This window comes from Gekko japonicus, unplaced genomic scaffold, assembly GCF_001447785.1.
Source record: "Gekko japonicus isolate JY-2015 unplaced genomic scaffold, Gekko_japonicus_V1.1 scaffold1699, whole genome shotgun sequence".
NCBI classification, from domain to species: Eukaryota; Metazoa; Chordata; class Lepidosauria; order Squamata; family Gekkonidae; genus Gekko; species Gekko japonicus.
The window spans coordinates 293,259-309,883 of NW_015172607.1; the positions used below are offsets into that span (position 1 = coordinate 293,259).

Here is a 16,625-nt window from a genome sequence, read left to right on the forward strand (position 1 = left end):
CGGCTACTTAACCCGCCCCCCCCCCCAGCACAGCCAGTGGTCTGGAGGCTCGGCTTTTCCCCAGCCCTTACTGGTGCAAGTGGAGGCAATGGTCATGCTCTCCTGGTCCTGCATGGCCCCTGGCGGGCTCTGATCCACGCCCACACACAAAAAAAACCCCAACCCACAATGCTGGCAGTGCTTCAGGGGGTTGGTTGCCTCTTGGCTGCTGGTGGCATGGAAGTGGGCACAGGCACATCTTGCGTGGATTGGCAAAATATCTTGAAGGTGCCCTGAGGTGAGCTCGCCAGCCTGGTTCCTAGGTGTGCATGCATGGGGAGGGGGCCTGCTGGCTCAGTGACAGAGCCTCTGCTTGGCATGCAGAAGGCCCCGGGTTCAATCCCCGGCATCTCCAGTTAAAAAGGACCAGGTAGGAGGTGATGGGAAAGACCCCTGCCTGAGACCCTGGAGAGCTGCTGCCACCAGTCTGAATAGGCAATACTGACCATGATGGACCACAGCTCTGATTCAATGTAAGGAAGCTTCATGCGTTCTTGTGAGCTACATGAAATGAAATTGACACAGCAGGCTTTTACTCTCAGAATGTCAACTTTGTTGCTGAGAATCTGGCCATCAGCCAAATTGCTGGCTTTTGCGTGTAGAGTTTTAGGAATTAGCCCCAAGGTGTTTTAAAAAAAAAAGTGAGGGAAATTCAGATTGTCAGTCACTGGTAGCAGCAATAATAGTTAAGCTCTGGATATATGAATGGGCTGAATACCCTCTCTTGAAACAGGCTTCCTCTGGAGGTGGTAGTGGGCTCTCCTTCTTTGGAGGTTTTCAAGCAGAGGCTAGAGGGCCATCTGACAGCAATGCTGATTCTGTGAACTTAGGCAGACCATGAGAAGGGAGGGCAGGAAGGGTTGCCTCAGTGCTTAGTTCTCGTGGCCCTTTCTCACATGCCCAGGTAAATGCTGATCACCACTTTGGAGTCAGGAAGCAATTTTTCTCCAGGCCAGTTTGGCCAGGGATCCTGGAGGGTTTTTTTGTTTGTTTGTTTGTTTCAGTTTTTTGCCATCTTCTGGGCATGGAGCAGGGGTCACTGGGTGTGTGTGTGTGGGGGAGGTAGTTGTGAATTTCCTGCATTGCGCAGGGGGTTGGACTACATGACCCTGGTGGTCCCTTCCAAATCTGTGATTCTGTGATTCTATGGATACAGCTAATTTACTCTGACACAATCTTGTATGAAGGATCTCCTTCTTAACAGCTCATATTCATTCAAAGGTTTCCTAAGAAGCTGGGGGGTAAAGTATTGTTGTCTGTCTGACCCAAGAATATGGTACAAAAATCCTGAGTCAGGTTTTTCAGTGAAGAGGAAGAGAATGGGTACAGATGGCTCTTTTACATCTGCCAGGAATGTTCAGGAATTTGTTTCATCAAGAGAAAAAACCAGAAATAGAAGATTGGATACAAAAGGTTCTGTTCATGGCAGAAATGGATAAAATAACAAAAAAATTAAACAACAAGGAAGACCAAGAATTTTTTGAGGAATGGGTTGATTTCAAGATTTATCTAGAAAAAAACTGGGATGTAAAATGAAATTTACTTTGTTTAGATCAATATTAAGAATAAGATTGTTATCATAGAATATACAAGACTTTTGGAACACAGGGGAAACGCATTGCGGGAGGCCACTGGAGAGGAGAGAGGGGGAAGGGAAACTGATTATAAGAAAACTGTATTGAATTTGTGAAATCTATTAAGAAAAATAAAAGTTTCTTGACCAGGAATTTGTTTCATGTTTTATATTAGTTCCAGAATACTAGAATCTGGAGCAATTCCAGTCCAGGTTTTACTCATGTCTGTGGATAAGCTGGCTGGAGGAAGGGTAGGGAAGGGCTCTGGCGAGGCTTCTGTTATCCTGATGACACAGGCTGATGGATTAGTGGAGTGTTTAAATCAAACCATCAAAACAGTGTTACAGTGAATGGCCTAGGGTTACCTGATGGCCTGGGACCTTTGCATGGACCCTCTCTTATTCCACAATCTTCTCTGGGATACACCCCTTTTGAACTCCTGTATGGGTGGGTGTATTCACCGGGGGATCCTGAGCGTGGTAGAGGACAAGTGGGCCCTGGGCCCCCCAGGAAGAAAGATCCAGGCCCTGGGAATACCTCCAACAACTATGCCACCAGTTGGAGGTGGCTCGGTCTCTAGCCTGACAAAATCTAGAGTGGGCCCTGTTGGAGAAGAAGAAGTGATATGAGCACAGGGCGAAGTTCAGGGCATTTCAGCTGGGGACCCAAGTCCTGGTCACCCGTCGAGCCCTATCCACCAATCAAGGGGATCCTTGGCAAGGGCCGTTCCCTGTGGTGCGCCTCCTGGGACCGTTGTCATATGAAGTGCAATGTGGGTCCCATCTGTGGCAAACTAGATGGATTCATATCAGCGACCTGAAGGAATGGCATCCCAGAGAAGGTCCCCATGATTCAGACGGGTGCTACCTTATGGCTCAACCCGATGAATGAACCATGAGGACAGGTCCTTGAGCCGACCCACACCAGTAGCTAGTCAAGCCCCAGCTTAGTTCCCAAGTTAACGTCACAACAACAGGAGGACTTGCAACAGTTACTGGCACGAGGACCACATGTATTCTCTACAGAACCCGGGGTAACCCACCTGGCAGTCCATCGTATTCCTACACCAGAAGGGGTGGTAGTCAGAACTTGGTGGAGGCCGCTACCATGGAAGCAGTGAGAGATGATGAATCTAGAGGTGGCTGAGATGCTGAACTCAGCATCATTGAGCCATCCCAAAGTGCTTGGTATAGTCCTCTGGTACTGGTCCCCAAACCTGATGGGGAGCATCAGGTTCTGTGTAGGCTATATGGAAGTAAATTGCATTGCATAATTCAACGTATACCCCATGCCCAGGGCTGATCTTCTTATTTACCTTCTTGGGAAAGCTCAATAGCTCTTAGCCCTAGACCTGACAAAAGCGTATTGGCAGTTTCCTGTTCATCCTGGCGATAAAGAGAAGACGGCATTCACAACTCCCCAAGGCCTATTTCAACTTCGAAGGATGCCGTTCGGCATAAATGGGGCAGCCACCACCTTTCAAAGGCTCGTCGGCCGTGCCCTAGCTCAGTGTGTGGGGTTTGCGTGGTTAAGATGCTGAACTGCAGGCTGTGGAAGGTCAGTAGTTCAGCAGTTCAAGACCCGGGTGCCGCATGATGGGGTGAGCTCCCATCTCTAGTTCCAGCTCCTGCCAACCTAGCAGATCGAAAGCAAGAAATTGCAAGTAGATAAATAGGGACCACTTCAGTGGGAAGGTAACAGCGTTCCGTGCGCCTCGGTGTTTAGTCATGCTGGCCACATGACCACGGAAACGTCTTCGGACAGCGCTGGCTCTTTGGCTTTGAAACAGAGATGAGCACCGCAACCCTAGAGTCGGATTCGACTGGCTTTCGAGCAAGGGAACCTTTACCTTTACCTTTTATGTCAACAATATTGTAATTTGCAGTCCTGATTGGCCCACACACTTACAACACCTTCACCAAGTCCTCATCGCATTAGACCAGGCCAGTCTTAAAGCCAATCTGAAAAAGAGAAGATTTCAAGAATTAAAGTTACCTTTGCTTTCTGGTGGGTAGGGGACAGCTCAAACCCCTTCCAGAAAGAGTGACTACCTTGGAGTAGATGGCCCAGCTGGAAACTAAGAAACGAGTTTGGTAATATCTCAGTTTTGTCGGATATTATAAGTAAATTTATCCCTTATTATGCTACCATCGCGGGGCCACTGACCAACTTTTCGAAGAAGAACCAACCCAACAAAATCAGGATGAGGTTGTCTGGAAAACCCATTCTACAGAATCCAGATTTCGATCTTCCTTTGGGTTGCACACAGAAGCCTCTGGAACTGGGCTGGGAGGACTCCTGGCACAAATGTTCGAGAACCAAGAATGACCCATTTTATTCCTCAGTCGGAAATCACAACCAGCAGAGAAAAACTACTCCACTGTAGAGAAAGAAGCATTAGTGGTCAAATGGGCAGTGGGGATGCTTCAGTTTTATTTGTCCAATAATCCTTTCATATTAGTTGTGGGTCACACACCATCACTCTGGTTCTCAAAAATGAAAGATCATAATCCCCAGATTATGTGATGGTACATGTCCCTTCTTCCTTTTATGTTTTTGTTCCAACACTGATCAGAGAAGAGTCATCTCAGTGCCGACTACCTATCCCGTCTCTTTGAGGACAACCCCAAGATCCGGCCTCAAAGTGAGGGTGTGTGTCCAGCCTCGGACATTCCCAATCTAGGGGGAACACCTCCCCCACTGATGAAGCCGCTCCCGAAGGCAGCAGAGAAGAAGAAGAAGAAGAAGAGGAGATTGGATTTATGCCCCGCCCTTCACTTGGAGTCTCAGAGCGGCTGACAAACTCCTTTCCCTCCCCCTCCCCACAACAGACACCCTGTGAGGTGGGTGGGGCTGAGAGAGCTCTGACATAAACGGCTCTTTTTCAAGGACAGCTGTGCCAGAGCTTGTGACTGACCCAAGGTCACATCAGCAGGTGCAAGTGGAGGAGTGGGGAATCAAACCCGGTTCTCCCAGATTAGAGTCCGCCCACTTAACCACGACACCAAACTGGCTCTGGGAACCAGCAGTCTGGGAACCCCTGGCAGCCAACAGAGAAGGGGCCACCGAGGGGGAAGGCCACGCACTCTCGCAGGCTGGCAGGACACTGGCCTGGGGAGTTGGAGCGGATGGTAGGTTCCCAGAAGCCAGTGCCAAAACCACCCACAGGGGAAGCTTTCCCTGCCCTCCCGGGGGAGGGCCAGTGGATGACAGGGAAACAGCTCCTTCCTCCACCAGAGAAGAGCATCCAGCCTCACGGGGTCCTGAGGAACCTGCCCTGGCTGCCTGAAGAGATACAGGGCAGGACTCCTGAACCCCCGAGGCTGGGCTGAATTGAGTACTTACCTTGCACCAACTCTAGAGCTGTGGTGAGGAGGAGGAGGAGGAAAAGACGCCAAGTGCCACCACAACCACTGACATCGAGGGAGACAAACAAACAAACAGAGGAGATGCAGGGGCGGAGCCAGAGGGGAGTGGCTTAAAAGGGGAATTAGAGAATCCAATAGGGAAAGGGAAGAGGGAAGATAGACAGGGGAACCCACCACTCACTAGGGACAAGGGATGGGCACAGACAGGGGAAGAGGATATAAAAGGGGACCAACCGTTGAGGTAGAGGAGGATTGGTCCATGCTAGAGACAGAGGAAGGACTGAGACCGGGAGTAAGTGGCCAAGGGTGAAGCCACCCAGCTCTCCCAGATCTGAGACCTCAGCATCCCCCAGGACCATGGCAGGAGGAGGAAGACAGACCTCACACCTGAACAGAGTTCCTTTATGTTTATTTAAAGAGACCACCAGCATTTTCCAGGATGATCCTGGCATCGTGCCCTGCCTTCTCTTTCTGCAGTATGGCACTGCTGTACTTCTCATGCCTGGCTTCCGAGGGGTGAAGTGGATGGGGTGCCTGCAGAATTTAGAAGTTCTGCTGCTGTTTGTTTGGCATGCAGACCGGCAGAGCAGAGCACTGGCATCGTGTGCTCCAAGTAGTGTCTGGGAAGCATTTGGCTCATTTCCCCCAGTTGTAATAATTTCTGGCACTGAAGGAGCCCTGCTCCTCCTTGACGGCTGCCCAGCCCCCTCGGAAGGAATCCATCAGCCTGCTGGCCTCCCGAGGGCGAGAGCTTCCACTTAAGTGATATCAGGAAATCTGTTTATAAGCATTTTTATTCTGCAGAACACTTTGCAAAGCACAGAACACTGCTTTCCTGTTTAGAGCTTTTGCAGTTTTTATTTCCTTTATCTCCACAGCAACCTTGTGAGGCAGAGGGAGGGGGACTTCTACGTGCCCCCCCCCCTCACCCCAGCAGGATGGCTGGGCAGGGCTTTCGACCTCCGTCTGCTCCCCAAAGATGGGATCCCTCTTTTCTTCCCCTTCTGACTCTGAGGAGGGCCCCAAGGTGTCCTTCTTACCGAGAGCCTTTCGTTTGCAACAAGTCTGGTCTATGAAGCAGCTCCTCTAAACACCGGAGAGGGGCCTTTCAGGGCTTAGGAAGTCGCAGGTGTCACTGGTCTGAAGGCTTTTTTCTGGGTTTCCTTGGTTACTTAGCGCAGGTTGCCAACTCCAGTTTTGGAAATTCCTGGAGATTTGAGGGTTGAGCCTGGCATCTGGGAAGGGGAGGGACCTCAGTGGGGTATAATGCCAGTGTGCCCACCTTCCAAAGCTGCCATTTTCTGGAGGGGAACTGATCTCTGTCATCTTCAGGCCCACCTGGAGTCTGGCAACCCTCCGCTTCGCACAGCCTAAAAGATGCTTTTGCTGATTGAGGGGAGAAGAGTAACCGCCCCACAGCAGTGCTCCCCTGTGAACCGCAGACCCGGCAGGGGTGTTCTGCCCCCCACCCCCAGGAGAACTCCATACCAGGCCATAACAGCCGATTTGCAGGCCCTGCCCAGAAGGGAAGAGGTATCCAGTGCCAGACCCTCCCCTCCCCCTCCTCCTCCTCCTCCTCCTCCTCCGTAGCTGGGCTCTTGTTCCGATCGTGAAACAATCCTCAGTGGCCTGGGATCCTCCCCTATTTCCAGGCGTAGGTGTGGGATGAAGCAGTTTGTCAATTGTGAGTGGCAGCTTGTGAGTGGGCTCGGTGTTAGGGGGCCGTCTACACAGAATAGTCTCGAGGGGAGGAGGGGGCAGAGTATAAACAGATGGGGGAACCCTGGTCGCTGCTAGGATCCCTATACACCCCCCCCCCTCCTTGAATAATGGATCCTTCCAATTAAAGCATACTTGGGATGGGTGGGTGGGAGGTGCCTGCCTCCTGTTTTGTTTTGTTTTTTAATCTGATTAACAGTCGGCTAGTAAACTCCTAAAGGCTAGATGGGGATGGACAACTCTTCTTTTTCCACAGAAATTGCCAGAGAGTCACTCTCCCCAGGAAAGCAGATGGAAAGCAAAAAGTACCACCCTCCAGAACAAGATCTGATTTGCAGAGAAGGGAAGGCTGTTGGAGCAATCTTGTTTTGCAGGAACAAATCTGGGCTGGGAATCAGGGAGCATCATGTGGTCAGCAGCTGGGGACTGTTTCTCCTCCCTGTTAAAGTCCTTTTAAAATCAATCCTCTCATCTGGGACTGAAGTGCAAATTCTTGAGGGGCTCCCTCTGTCTCCTGAGTTTGTACTGTTGTGATAAAAGGAGGTCTAAATGTTTTATTTTAGTCCTCACTTCTAAGTGAATTTTGTTGTTCAGTCGCACAGTCGAGTCCGACTCTTAATACCATTGCTTTGACCATGCGGACTTTTGTTGGCAGGGTGATGTCTCTACTTTTTATCATGCTGTTTAGGTTCGCCATCGCTTTCCTCCCAAGGAGCAGGCGTCTTTTAATTTCATGGCTGCAGTCACAGTCTGCGGTGATCTGGGATCCCAGGAACGTGAAGTCTGTCACTACTTCCACGACTTCCCCTTCTATTTGCCAAGGAGTGATGGGGCCGGATGCCATGATCTTAGTTTTTTTGATGTTGAGCTTCAAGCCCACTTTTGCGCTCTCCTCTTTTACTCTGAGCAAGAGGCTCTTTAGATCCTTTTCACTTTCAGCCATTAGAGTGGTATCATCTGCATATCTGAGGTTGTTGATCTTTTCCCCAGCAATCTTAATTCCCGCTTGTGATTCATCCAGGCCAGCATTTCGCATGATGTACTCTGCATATATATTAAATAAGCAAGGTGACAGTATACATCCTTGTCGTACTCCTTTTCCTATGCTGAACCAATCAGTTGTTCCGTATCCGGTTCTAACTGTCGCTTCTTGGCCCTTATACAGGTTTCTCAAGAGACATGTGAGGTGGTCTGGTACTCCCATCTCTTTAAGGACCTGCCATAGTTTGTTGTGATCCACACAGTCAAAGGCTTTAGCATAGTCAATGAAGCAGAAGTAGATATTTTTCTGGTACTCTCTTGCTTTCTCCATAATCCAGCGAATGTTGGCAATATGATCTCTCGTTCCTCTACCTCTTCGAAACCCAGCTTGTACTTCTGGTAGTTCTCTATCCACGTACTGTTGAAGCCTAGCTTGTAGGATCTTGAGCATGACCTTGCTAGCGTGTGATATGAGTGCAATTGTGCGATAGTTTGAACATTCCTTGGCGTTGCCCTTCTTTGGGATTGGAATGTATACTGATCTTTTCCAATCCTGTGGCCACTGTTGCGTTTTCCAAATTTGCTGGCAAATGGAGTGCAGCACTTTAACAGCATCATCTTCTAAGACTTTGAATAGCTCAGCTGGAATACCATCACCTCCACTAGCTTTGTTGTTAGTAATGCTTTCTAAGGCCCATTTAACTTCACATTCCAGGATGTCTGGCTCAAGGTCAGTGATTATACCGTCGTGTTTGTCAAGGACATTGAGGTCTTTCTTGTATAGTTCTTCTGTGTATTCTTGCCATCTTTTCCTAATCTCTTCTGCTTCTGTTAGGTCCCTACCGTTTTTGTCCTTTATCATGGCCAGCTTTGCATGGAACGCTCCCTTGATTTCTCCAATTTTCTTGAAGAGATCTCTAGTCCTTCCCATTCTATTGTTTTCTTCTATTACTTTGCACTGTTCATTCAGGAAGGCCTCCTTATCTCTCCTTGCTGTTCTCTGGAAATCTGCGTTCAGTTGGGTAAATCTTTCCTTTTCGCCTTTGCCTTTCGCTTTCCTTCTTTCCTCTGCTATTTGTAAAGCCTCATCAGAAAGCCATTTTGCTTTCTTGCATTTCTTTTTCTTTGGTATGGTGGTGATTGCTGCCTCCTGTACGATGTCACGAACCTCTGTCCATAGTTCTTCAGGCACTCTATCTATCAAATCCAGACCCTTGAATCTATTCTTCACCTCTACTGTATATTCATCAGGGATGCGATCTAGGTCAAACCTGAATGGCCTCGTGGTTTTCCCAATTTTCTTCAGTTTAAGTCTGAATTTTGCAATGAGTAGCTCATGATCTGAACCACAGTCAGCTCCAGGTCTTGTTTTTACTGACTGGATAGAGCTTCTCCATCTTTGACTGCAAATTATATAGTCAATCTGATTTCGGTGTTGCCCATCTGGTGATGTCCATGTGTAGAGTCGCCTCTTAGGTTGTTGGAAAAGGGTGTTCGCTATGACCAGTGTGTTCTCTTGACAAAACTCTGTTAACCTTTGCCCTGCTTCATTTTGCTTTCCAAGGCCAAACTTGTCTGTTATTCCGGTTACCTTTTGACTTCCTACTTTAGCATTCCAGTCCCCTATGATGATGAGGACATCATTTTTTGGTGTTAGTTCTAGGAGGTGTTGTAGGTCTTCATAGAACCGGTCCACTTCAGCCTCTTCTGCATCAGTGGTTGGGGCATAGACTTGGATTACTGTGATGTTGAATGGTTTGCCTTGGAATCGGACCGAAATCATTCTGTCATTTTTGAGATTGTGTCCCAGTACTGCGTTTTGCACTCTCTTGTTGACTATAAAGGCCACACCATTTTTTCTACGAGATACCTGGCCACAGTAGTAGATATAATGGTCTTCTGAGTTAAATTTGCCCATTCCTGTCCACTTTAGTTCACTGATTCCTAAGATATCGATGTTCAGTCTTGCCATCTCATTTTTGACCACGTCAAGCTTACCTTGATTCATAGATCTTACATTCCAGGTTCCTATGCAGTATTGTTCTTTGCAGCATCGGACTTTCCTTTCACCATCAGACACATCCACAACTGAGCGTCCTTTCAGCTTTGGCCCAGCCGCTTCACTCTTTCTGGGGTTACTTGTACTTGCCCTCTGCTCTTCCTCAGTAGCATATTGGACACCTTCCGACCTGAGGGGCTCATCTTCCGGCGTCATATCTTTTAGCCTTTTGATACTGTCCATGGGGTTTTCTTGGCAAAAATACTGGAGTGGGTTGCCATTTCCTTCTCCAGGGGGATCACTCTTGTTCTGATTTCTCTGCTGTGGCCTGTCCGTCTTGGGTGGCCCTTCACGGCATAGCCCACAGCTTCATTGAACTACACAAGCCCCCTCGCCACGACAAGGCAGTGATCCATGAGTGAATTTAGCAACAAGTAAAAATAATTCAAATTGCATCTCACTTCATTATGACACTTGTCCATCAAGAATTCCCTGCTTACCTGGCTGACCTTGGTTCAGCCCATTTCTGGGACCTTTGTATTTGGTGGTGGTGGTGGCAAAGGGAGCCACAGAGTCCAAAATATGCGAGTGCCACTCAAGGTGCTTATGTACTTTTAAACGGTCTGCTCATCTCTTGGAAGCTGGCCAATAGTCAACAAGAATGGACTCTCCACACCCTTACTGCAGCTAAAAGACTTGTCTTACAACACTGGAGAGATAAATGCCCACCTCTGGTAAATCAATGGATCGAGGACCCTAAAACTCTGTCCATATCAGAATGCATAGCATATAGGTGGCAATTGCATACAGACATTTTTAGCTATTTGGAAATCTTTCATAGAAACATATGTGTAAATCTGCCACTGCTGTTATATTTTTGTTTCTAATTTATATATATAATTTTATATGCTTTGCTTGCTTGTTTTTATTAGATTCAGGTGGGTATCCAAGTTGGTCTGAAGCAATAGAACAAAGTCTGAGTCCAGTGGCACCTTTATGACCAACAAAGTTTAATTCTGGGTATCAGCTTTCACAAGAGGTGGAGCCGCGATACTTGCGGGGGGTGGGGGTGGGGAGGCAGCCACTCACCACTCACTGCTTGTTTGGGGCCGCCATCTTGGCAGGCGAGGAGGCGCTCCGTCACTGACACCTCCCTCAGGCAGAGCCTCACCAGGGGATTTGGCGCGCTGGAGCCTGGAAGGAGGGACCGAGGGCGGCCGCGGGAGGAGGCTGTGCCTTCCCGACGCCTCTGGTAAGTTGTGGGGATGTGTAGGTTTTGGAGGCCGGCCTTCCACGATCGCCTGCCTGGACGCTTTACCCTGGGCGCTTTCTCCTTCCCTCCCCCCCCCCCCCCGCCCCTTTTTTTTAACTCTCTAATTCAGACACTACCTTGGGAAAAAATGCCCTCAGAGCCACTCTGTATCAGTTTCATGCAAATTAATGGCAAATCTCTTATGATAGAAATTGCATTCTGTAATACTGATGTAATAATATACAATCTTTTCTCGTGTTAAATCTCAGTTTTTAACAGCACTCTTTTCATATTCTAATCTCACATCCTCGAGGACGGGGTCAGTCCTATTTGTTCGCTATCAGGACAGAATGAATTTCTGTCTCTGGGCTGGCCTTTACACAGCAGGAACAGGAAATGCAATTTGAGATAAGTCTACAGTATTTTTATTTTTTCCTCTGTCCCAGCAGGAAAAAACAGAGGTTGTAAGTGGAGCAGCCTCACCCCTTGGAGCATTAAGTGCGGGTTTTGGCCACACTTTCTCAAAAAAAAGAGATGCCATTAGAGCTGCTAAGAGCCCAGGGAAGGCAACTAAAATGATGGATGTTGTGTGTGAACAGAAATCATTAGGAGGGATATGACAGATGTTTAAAATGAGCGTGGTTGGAGAGGGCAGATAGAGAACTGTCTCCTTCTTGACAGTACAAGCTCAGAGGACCCCAAGGCCCGTTTGGCGGGCAGCTGTCATGTATGGAGAACCAGTCTAAAGGGAAAAGAAAGGATTGACTCTGTTGAAAATGCTTGCGAGTTTTTGCATCAACATAGCAGCTCAGCAGGAGAAGGTGCAACCGATGCTGCCAAAGAAAGCGAAGAAGGAGAGGCTGACTCTAAATTGGGGGCTGCTGCCCCCAAACAAAGCTATCAATTGAGACACAGAAAGGGGAAAAAATAGATTGTTAATCTACTCTGGAGTATCTAAAATAAGTATATTGTATATATTTTCAGTCTTTTTATGAAACTAGATTTGTTGATGAATCTCTAAATATTTAAATAGATGATCATTTTCAACTAAAGTTAACTTGCGTTTAAGCTTAAAGGTAATTTTGCAAGTGTATGTATGATCACCATCTCTTGGGTTTTTAGAAGGTTTTCTTTACTTTCTCCTTTAGATTGTAGTTTCCCTTTCCTAACTTTCTGTTTGTAGTTATTAGAAAAGCAATTAAAAAAACCCTTCGGGGGGGTCAAAAAAAGAAAGAAAAGAGAACCAGTCTAAATCCAATGCAATGCACTAGAGAAATCTGGGCTGAACCCCCTCTCGCTGCAGATTAATACCCCCTCCCCATCTTTTTGAGAAGGGCGTCTGTCTATCTCCCCCCCTCCCTGTGGCTGCCTTGGCCGCTGTTGACTTCTTTGCCTCCGTCTGTTGTCCACGGCTGCTGGCCCCTCCTCTGCCCTTCCAGCCCTTGCCCTACAGCCCACAGGAGGATACTGGGGGAGATCTCCTGATGGAGTTTCACAGGAGCTTATTTTTTTGTTTGACTTTGGGGGTCCTCAGCTCCCCATCATGTCCCCCTCATTAGGTGGGGTTTTTTTAAAACAAACATTGGGATTCCTGCAGATTTGTAGAAAAATCTCCCTCAGCTGTATGTGGTCCCATTGTGTGGAGGGGGTGGGTTTTTTTTTTAATCCATGTTCTTGGGTCAGTTTCAGAACAGGATATTAGATGAGTGAATGAAACACATGCAGAGTGGTGGGCTTGTAGGAGGAGAGGACCTGTGGTGGTGGGGAACTGCATGACACAAATGCAGAGAGTCTAATTTATATCCAGTTATTGAATTCATGCAGTACCAGTGAAGTTCAGCACTTTAGGGAAGAGAAACTTGTGTTTAGTTATCCCAGTGGCTTTGCACTGATTGCTTAGAACGTTGGACGGTAGGGAGCAAAGCTGCTTTTCATGAACAACTAGATGGGTAGAATATGCCTGGTGAACGTCCCTTCATCTCCAAAAGTTAAAGGACTAGATATTTTCATTTTGAAAGTAAACTGACAGTTGAAATGTCCGGGGGGGGGGGTCCAGATGTGGTTTTTACCATCCTGAATGATTTGGTGATGTCTGCAGACTGGGCCTCTTCACTTGGTTGCAGGGGAGAGCTCGAAATCCAGATGGCTGGTATCCTCTCTACAACTGTAGCTGCTATTCCTGAGTCTTTATTCCTAAAATGGTTTCATTTTTTTCCTTCTCCCTAGTGTATTCCTTGGCTGTGCAGAAATTCTCTCAGACGCTTCAGTCCTTTCAGTTTGACTTTATTGGAGACACGCTGACAGATGATGAGATCAATATTGGTAGGTGCTTCCTTTGTGCTCTGGCATGGTTTTATATCAGATTCTTTATTGAAAACCACATCTCTGGTTTTAATACTTCTGAGTCCCTTTCTGAAGAGCTGGTCTGATAACTGTCCCGTGGATTCCTTTACATATGCGGTAGTGGATCATTTGCAGTCTGATGTAGAACCGGCACCTATAGCAGCCATTCCTGGTTGCAGCCTTAGTGGTCTGAGCAAGTGCAGTGCTGCACAGGGCTTGTCTTCTCCCCTGTGCTGATCCCAGACTTCCCCAGTCAGATGTGTGCTTTGCTGGGGGATCTGCACAGTTGCTGGGTGGCTGGCAGGAACCAGATGTGCCAGATCAACAGTGTGGACAAGCGCAGCACCCGGCTTGCTCTTGTGACCAGTTCTCACCCTGGAACTTTATCCTGAGTCGGGCTGAGGGCCACCTCTGACTAGGCTGAGACAAGGGGTCCCGTGAGCGCATTCTTACTCATAGCCGCTCCTGCGAGTGGTCTGTACGAGCACCAGATTTGTCTTCTGCCTCGGCCAGGACTTCTGCCATTCCTTTCTGCTGCGTCGCTTGCCCAGCTTGGTTTCGGCTGGCAGCTGTGCTCTTCCTTGGGTAGACACTATGAGCAGTTGTTGCCTCAGATGTTGTCTAGACTGACTCCAGAATCACATTCCCAACTTGTTGAGGTGGTTCTTCTGAGTGGTCCTGTGAGCACAGATAGATCTAGGAACACAGATCTTCTGCTGAATCAGACACCCCACCCCGACCCATCGAGGCCGGTCCTGTCCTCTCCAACCGACCGACAGTGACTCGCCAGGTCTCAGGCTGAGGTCTTTCATGTCACCTACCACCTGGTCTGTTTTAACTGAAGATGCCGGTGGTTGAACCTGGGACCTTCTGCACACCATGCGGATGAACACACACACACACACACACACACACACACACACACACATGAAGCCGCCTTATGCTGAATCAGACCCCCCTTGGCCCACCAAGGTCAGTCCTGTCTGCTCTGACTGGCAGCGGCTCTCCAGGGTCTGAGGGCGAGGCCCTTTCAAATCGTCTACTGTGCAGCCCTTTTAAAACTGAGGATGCCGGGGATTGAACCTGGGACCTTCCCACTGAGCCACAGCCCCTTCCCTCTTGCAGCAGGTGTGCATATCTGGGGAGTGGTGTAGGGATCCAGTTCCAGGCTACCTCTTCACAGTCATCACATGAATAGGAAGGACTCTTGTGGAATCTTCTCCCTCCTCAGTGGTCCTTTTTAAACTGAAGATGCCAGGGACTGACCTGGGTCCTTCTGCATGCAAAGCCAAGACTCTTCCCAGCAGAACGAGACCCTGCTGTGTCTGTTTCATGTGTTTATTTGCTTGCTTCGTTTGTGCCTGTCAGACCCCCAAAGCAGGAGAACAAACCCACGTTCCAAAGAAGTAAGATTTATTTCCAAAGCATGGTTGATCATGAACATACAGAGAATTGTCCAGAATGACTACAATACACAGGGGCAGTATAATATAGGAACTTCAAACTTGGTTAACCCAATGGGCTAAACTCCCTCGCAAGGGAGTTGATTAGAAAAGGCGCGAAGCAGCCTGAGAACTCCAACTGCTCATACCATAAACACAAGCTCAGTTCACACGGGAATCTAATGAAGCAAGGCAAGAAGACATAACACTCCAACGTCCACCTGTAGGAGAAGCTTGGCAGTTACAGTCGCATACCAGAAGAGAATAACACGGGGAGGGAGGGAAGAGGGACACATCCCAGAGAAATGGCAGCTCGCTGACATACTGCCCACCCGAAAATACCACTTACCCACCGTCTCCCGGCCTGGGCGGGAGATCTCCCGGTTTGCCCGGGAGACCTCCAGGTTTACCCGGGAACTTCTTGTGAAACGCCCGAACATGATAAGGGGCCCGAATATCCCCTTCTTCCACCCATTCGCGGTGCTGGGGACCGAAATCAACCCATTCCACAAGATACCACAGTTTACCACGTTTGAGCCGGGAATCAAGAATGCCAGAAATTTCATAATGTTCCTGGCCGTCCACCAAAACAGGAGGTGGTTGAACATTACTGTCCCTCCATTGACATTGACCAGTATCTTTTTTCAACAAACTGACATGGAATACAGAATGTAAAGATTGTAAGTTTTTAGGCAAAAGTACATCAACAGCCACACCATTCAACACTTTGCGAACCTTGAATGGACCAATGTATTTCCAACCCAGTTTTTTACTGGGACGTAACATTTTAATGTTTTTTGTGGAAACATAAACCGAATCACCAGGTTTGATATCCCATTCTTTAGCCCTATGTTTATCAGCTTGCACTTTATATTTTTCTTTAGCCAAATCAAGAGTGTGACACAGTAGAGGCCAAGCTGATTGTAGAGACTGGCACCACGAGTCCGCATCAGAATGGGGTTTGGAGTCATCCCCCGACCTGTCAAGAAAAGGGAGAGGAGGGCTATCGTATCCAAATACAGCTTTAAAAGGAGACATACCAATGGAAGAATGAACCGTATTGTTATAACAATATTCTGCTAAGGGGAGCAAGTCACACCAATCAGATTGTTGATAGTTTGTGAAACAACGCAAATATTGTTCCAAGGTTTGATTAAGACGTTCTGTTTGTCCGTCAGTCTCGGGATGGTAAGCGCTGCTCAATCCCTGCTCCACCCCCATGAGAGACAACAATTCCCGCCAGAATTTAGAAACAAATTGGGTCCCCCTGTCTGAAATGACCTTGGCAGGCAAAAGATGGAGGCGGACCACGTTACCGAAGAAGGCTTTAGCCAAAGCCTGGGCAGTGGGCAAGCTAGGGAACGGTACAAAATGAGCTTGCTTAGAGAACAAATCAACCACAATCCAAATCACTGTTTTCCCTTTGCTGGGAGGCAAGTCAGTGATGAAATCCATAGAAACCACTTCCCATGGCCTGGAAGGGGTGGGGAGAGGATGAAGGAGTCCAGCCGGCTTCCCCCGTTGGGGCTTGGACAGTGCGCAGGTCTGACAAGAGCGTACGAACTCCAGAAGATCTTTGCGCATGTGTGGCCACCAGAACTGTCTGCGTAGGAGTTGGAGAGATTTGACGAAACACCAGTGGCCCGACAGTTTGGAGCCATGCGCAGAGTGCAGGATGTCCCTGCGAAGAGAAATTGGGACATAAAGCCGGTGGCTGGAGTAAACAAACCCCTCGGGGTCGCGCACACAGTCAGGAAAGGCACGAATCACAGTCTCATCCTCACTGGAGAAGGCAGAACGGTATTTAGCTTTCCAATCCCCCTCAGGAGGGGGGGGTGGACTTGCGGCCACCGAAGAACTCAGAGGCGTGGGAAGCTTCCTAGCCCCTCCCAGTTGCTTTGGAGTGAA

General features: G+C 48.3%; 1 protein-coding gene across 3 annotated transcripts in view; it reads left to right on the forward strand.

Annotated features, from left to right (window-relative positions):
• Window positions 1-16,625, forward strand: part of OPHN1 (oligophrenin 1) — a 149,339-nt gene that overhangs the window by 32,936 nt on the left and 99,778 nt on the right. For all 3 annotated transcript variants that reach the window (XM_015421625.1, XM_015421626.1, XM_015421627.1), the window contains exon 2: window positions 13,159-13,254. In XM_015421625.1, coding sequence (XP_015277111.1) covers window positions 13,159-13,254 — 96 coding nt within the window. The remainder of the gene's footprint in view (window positions 1-13,158; window positions 13,255-16,625) is intronic.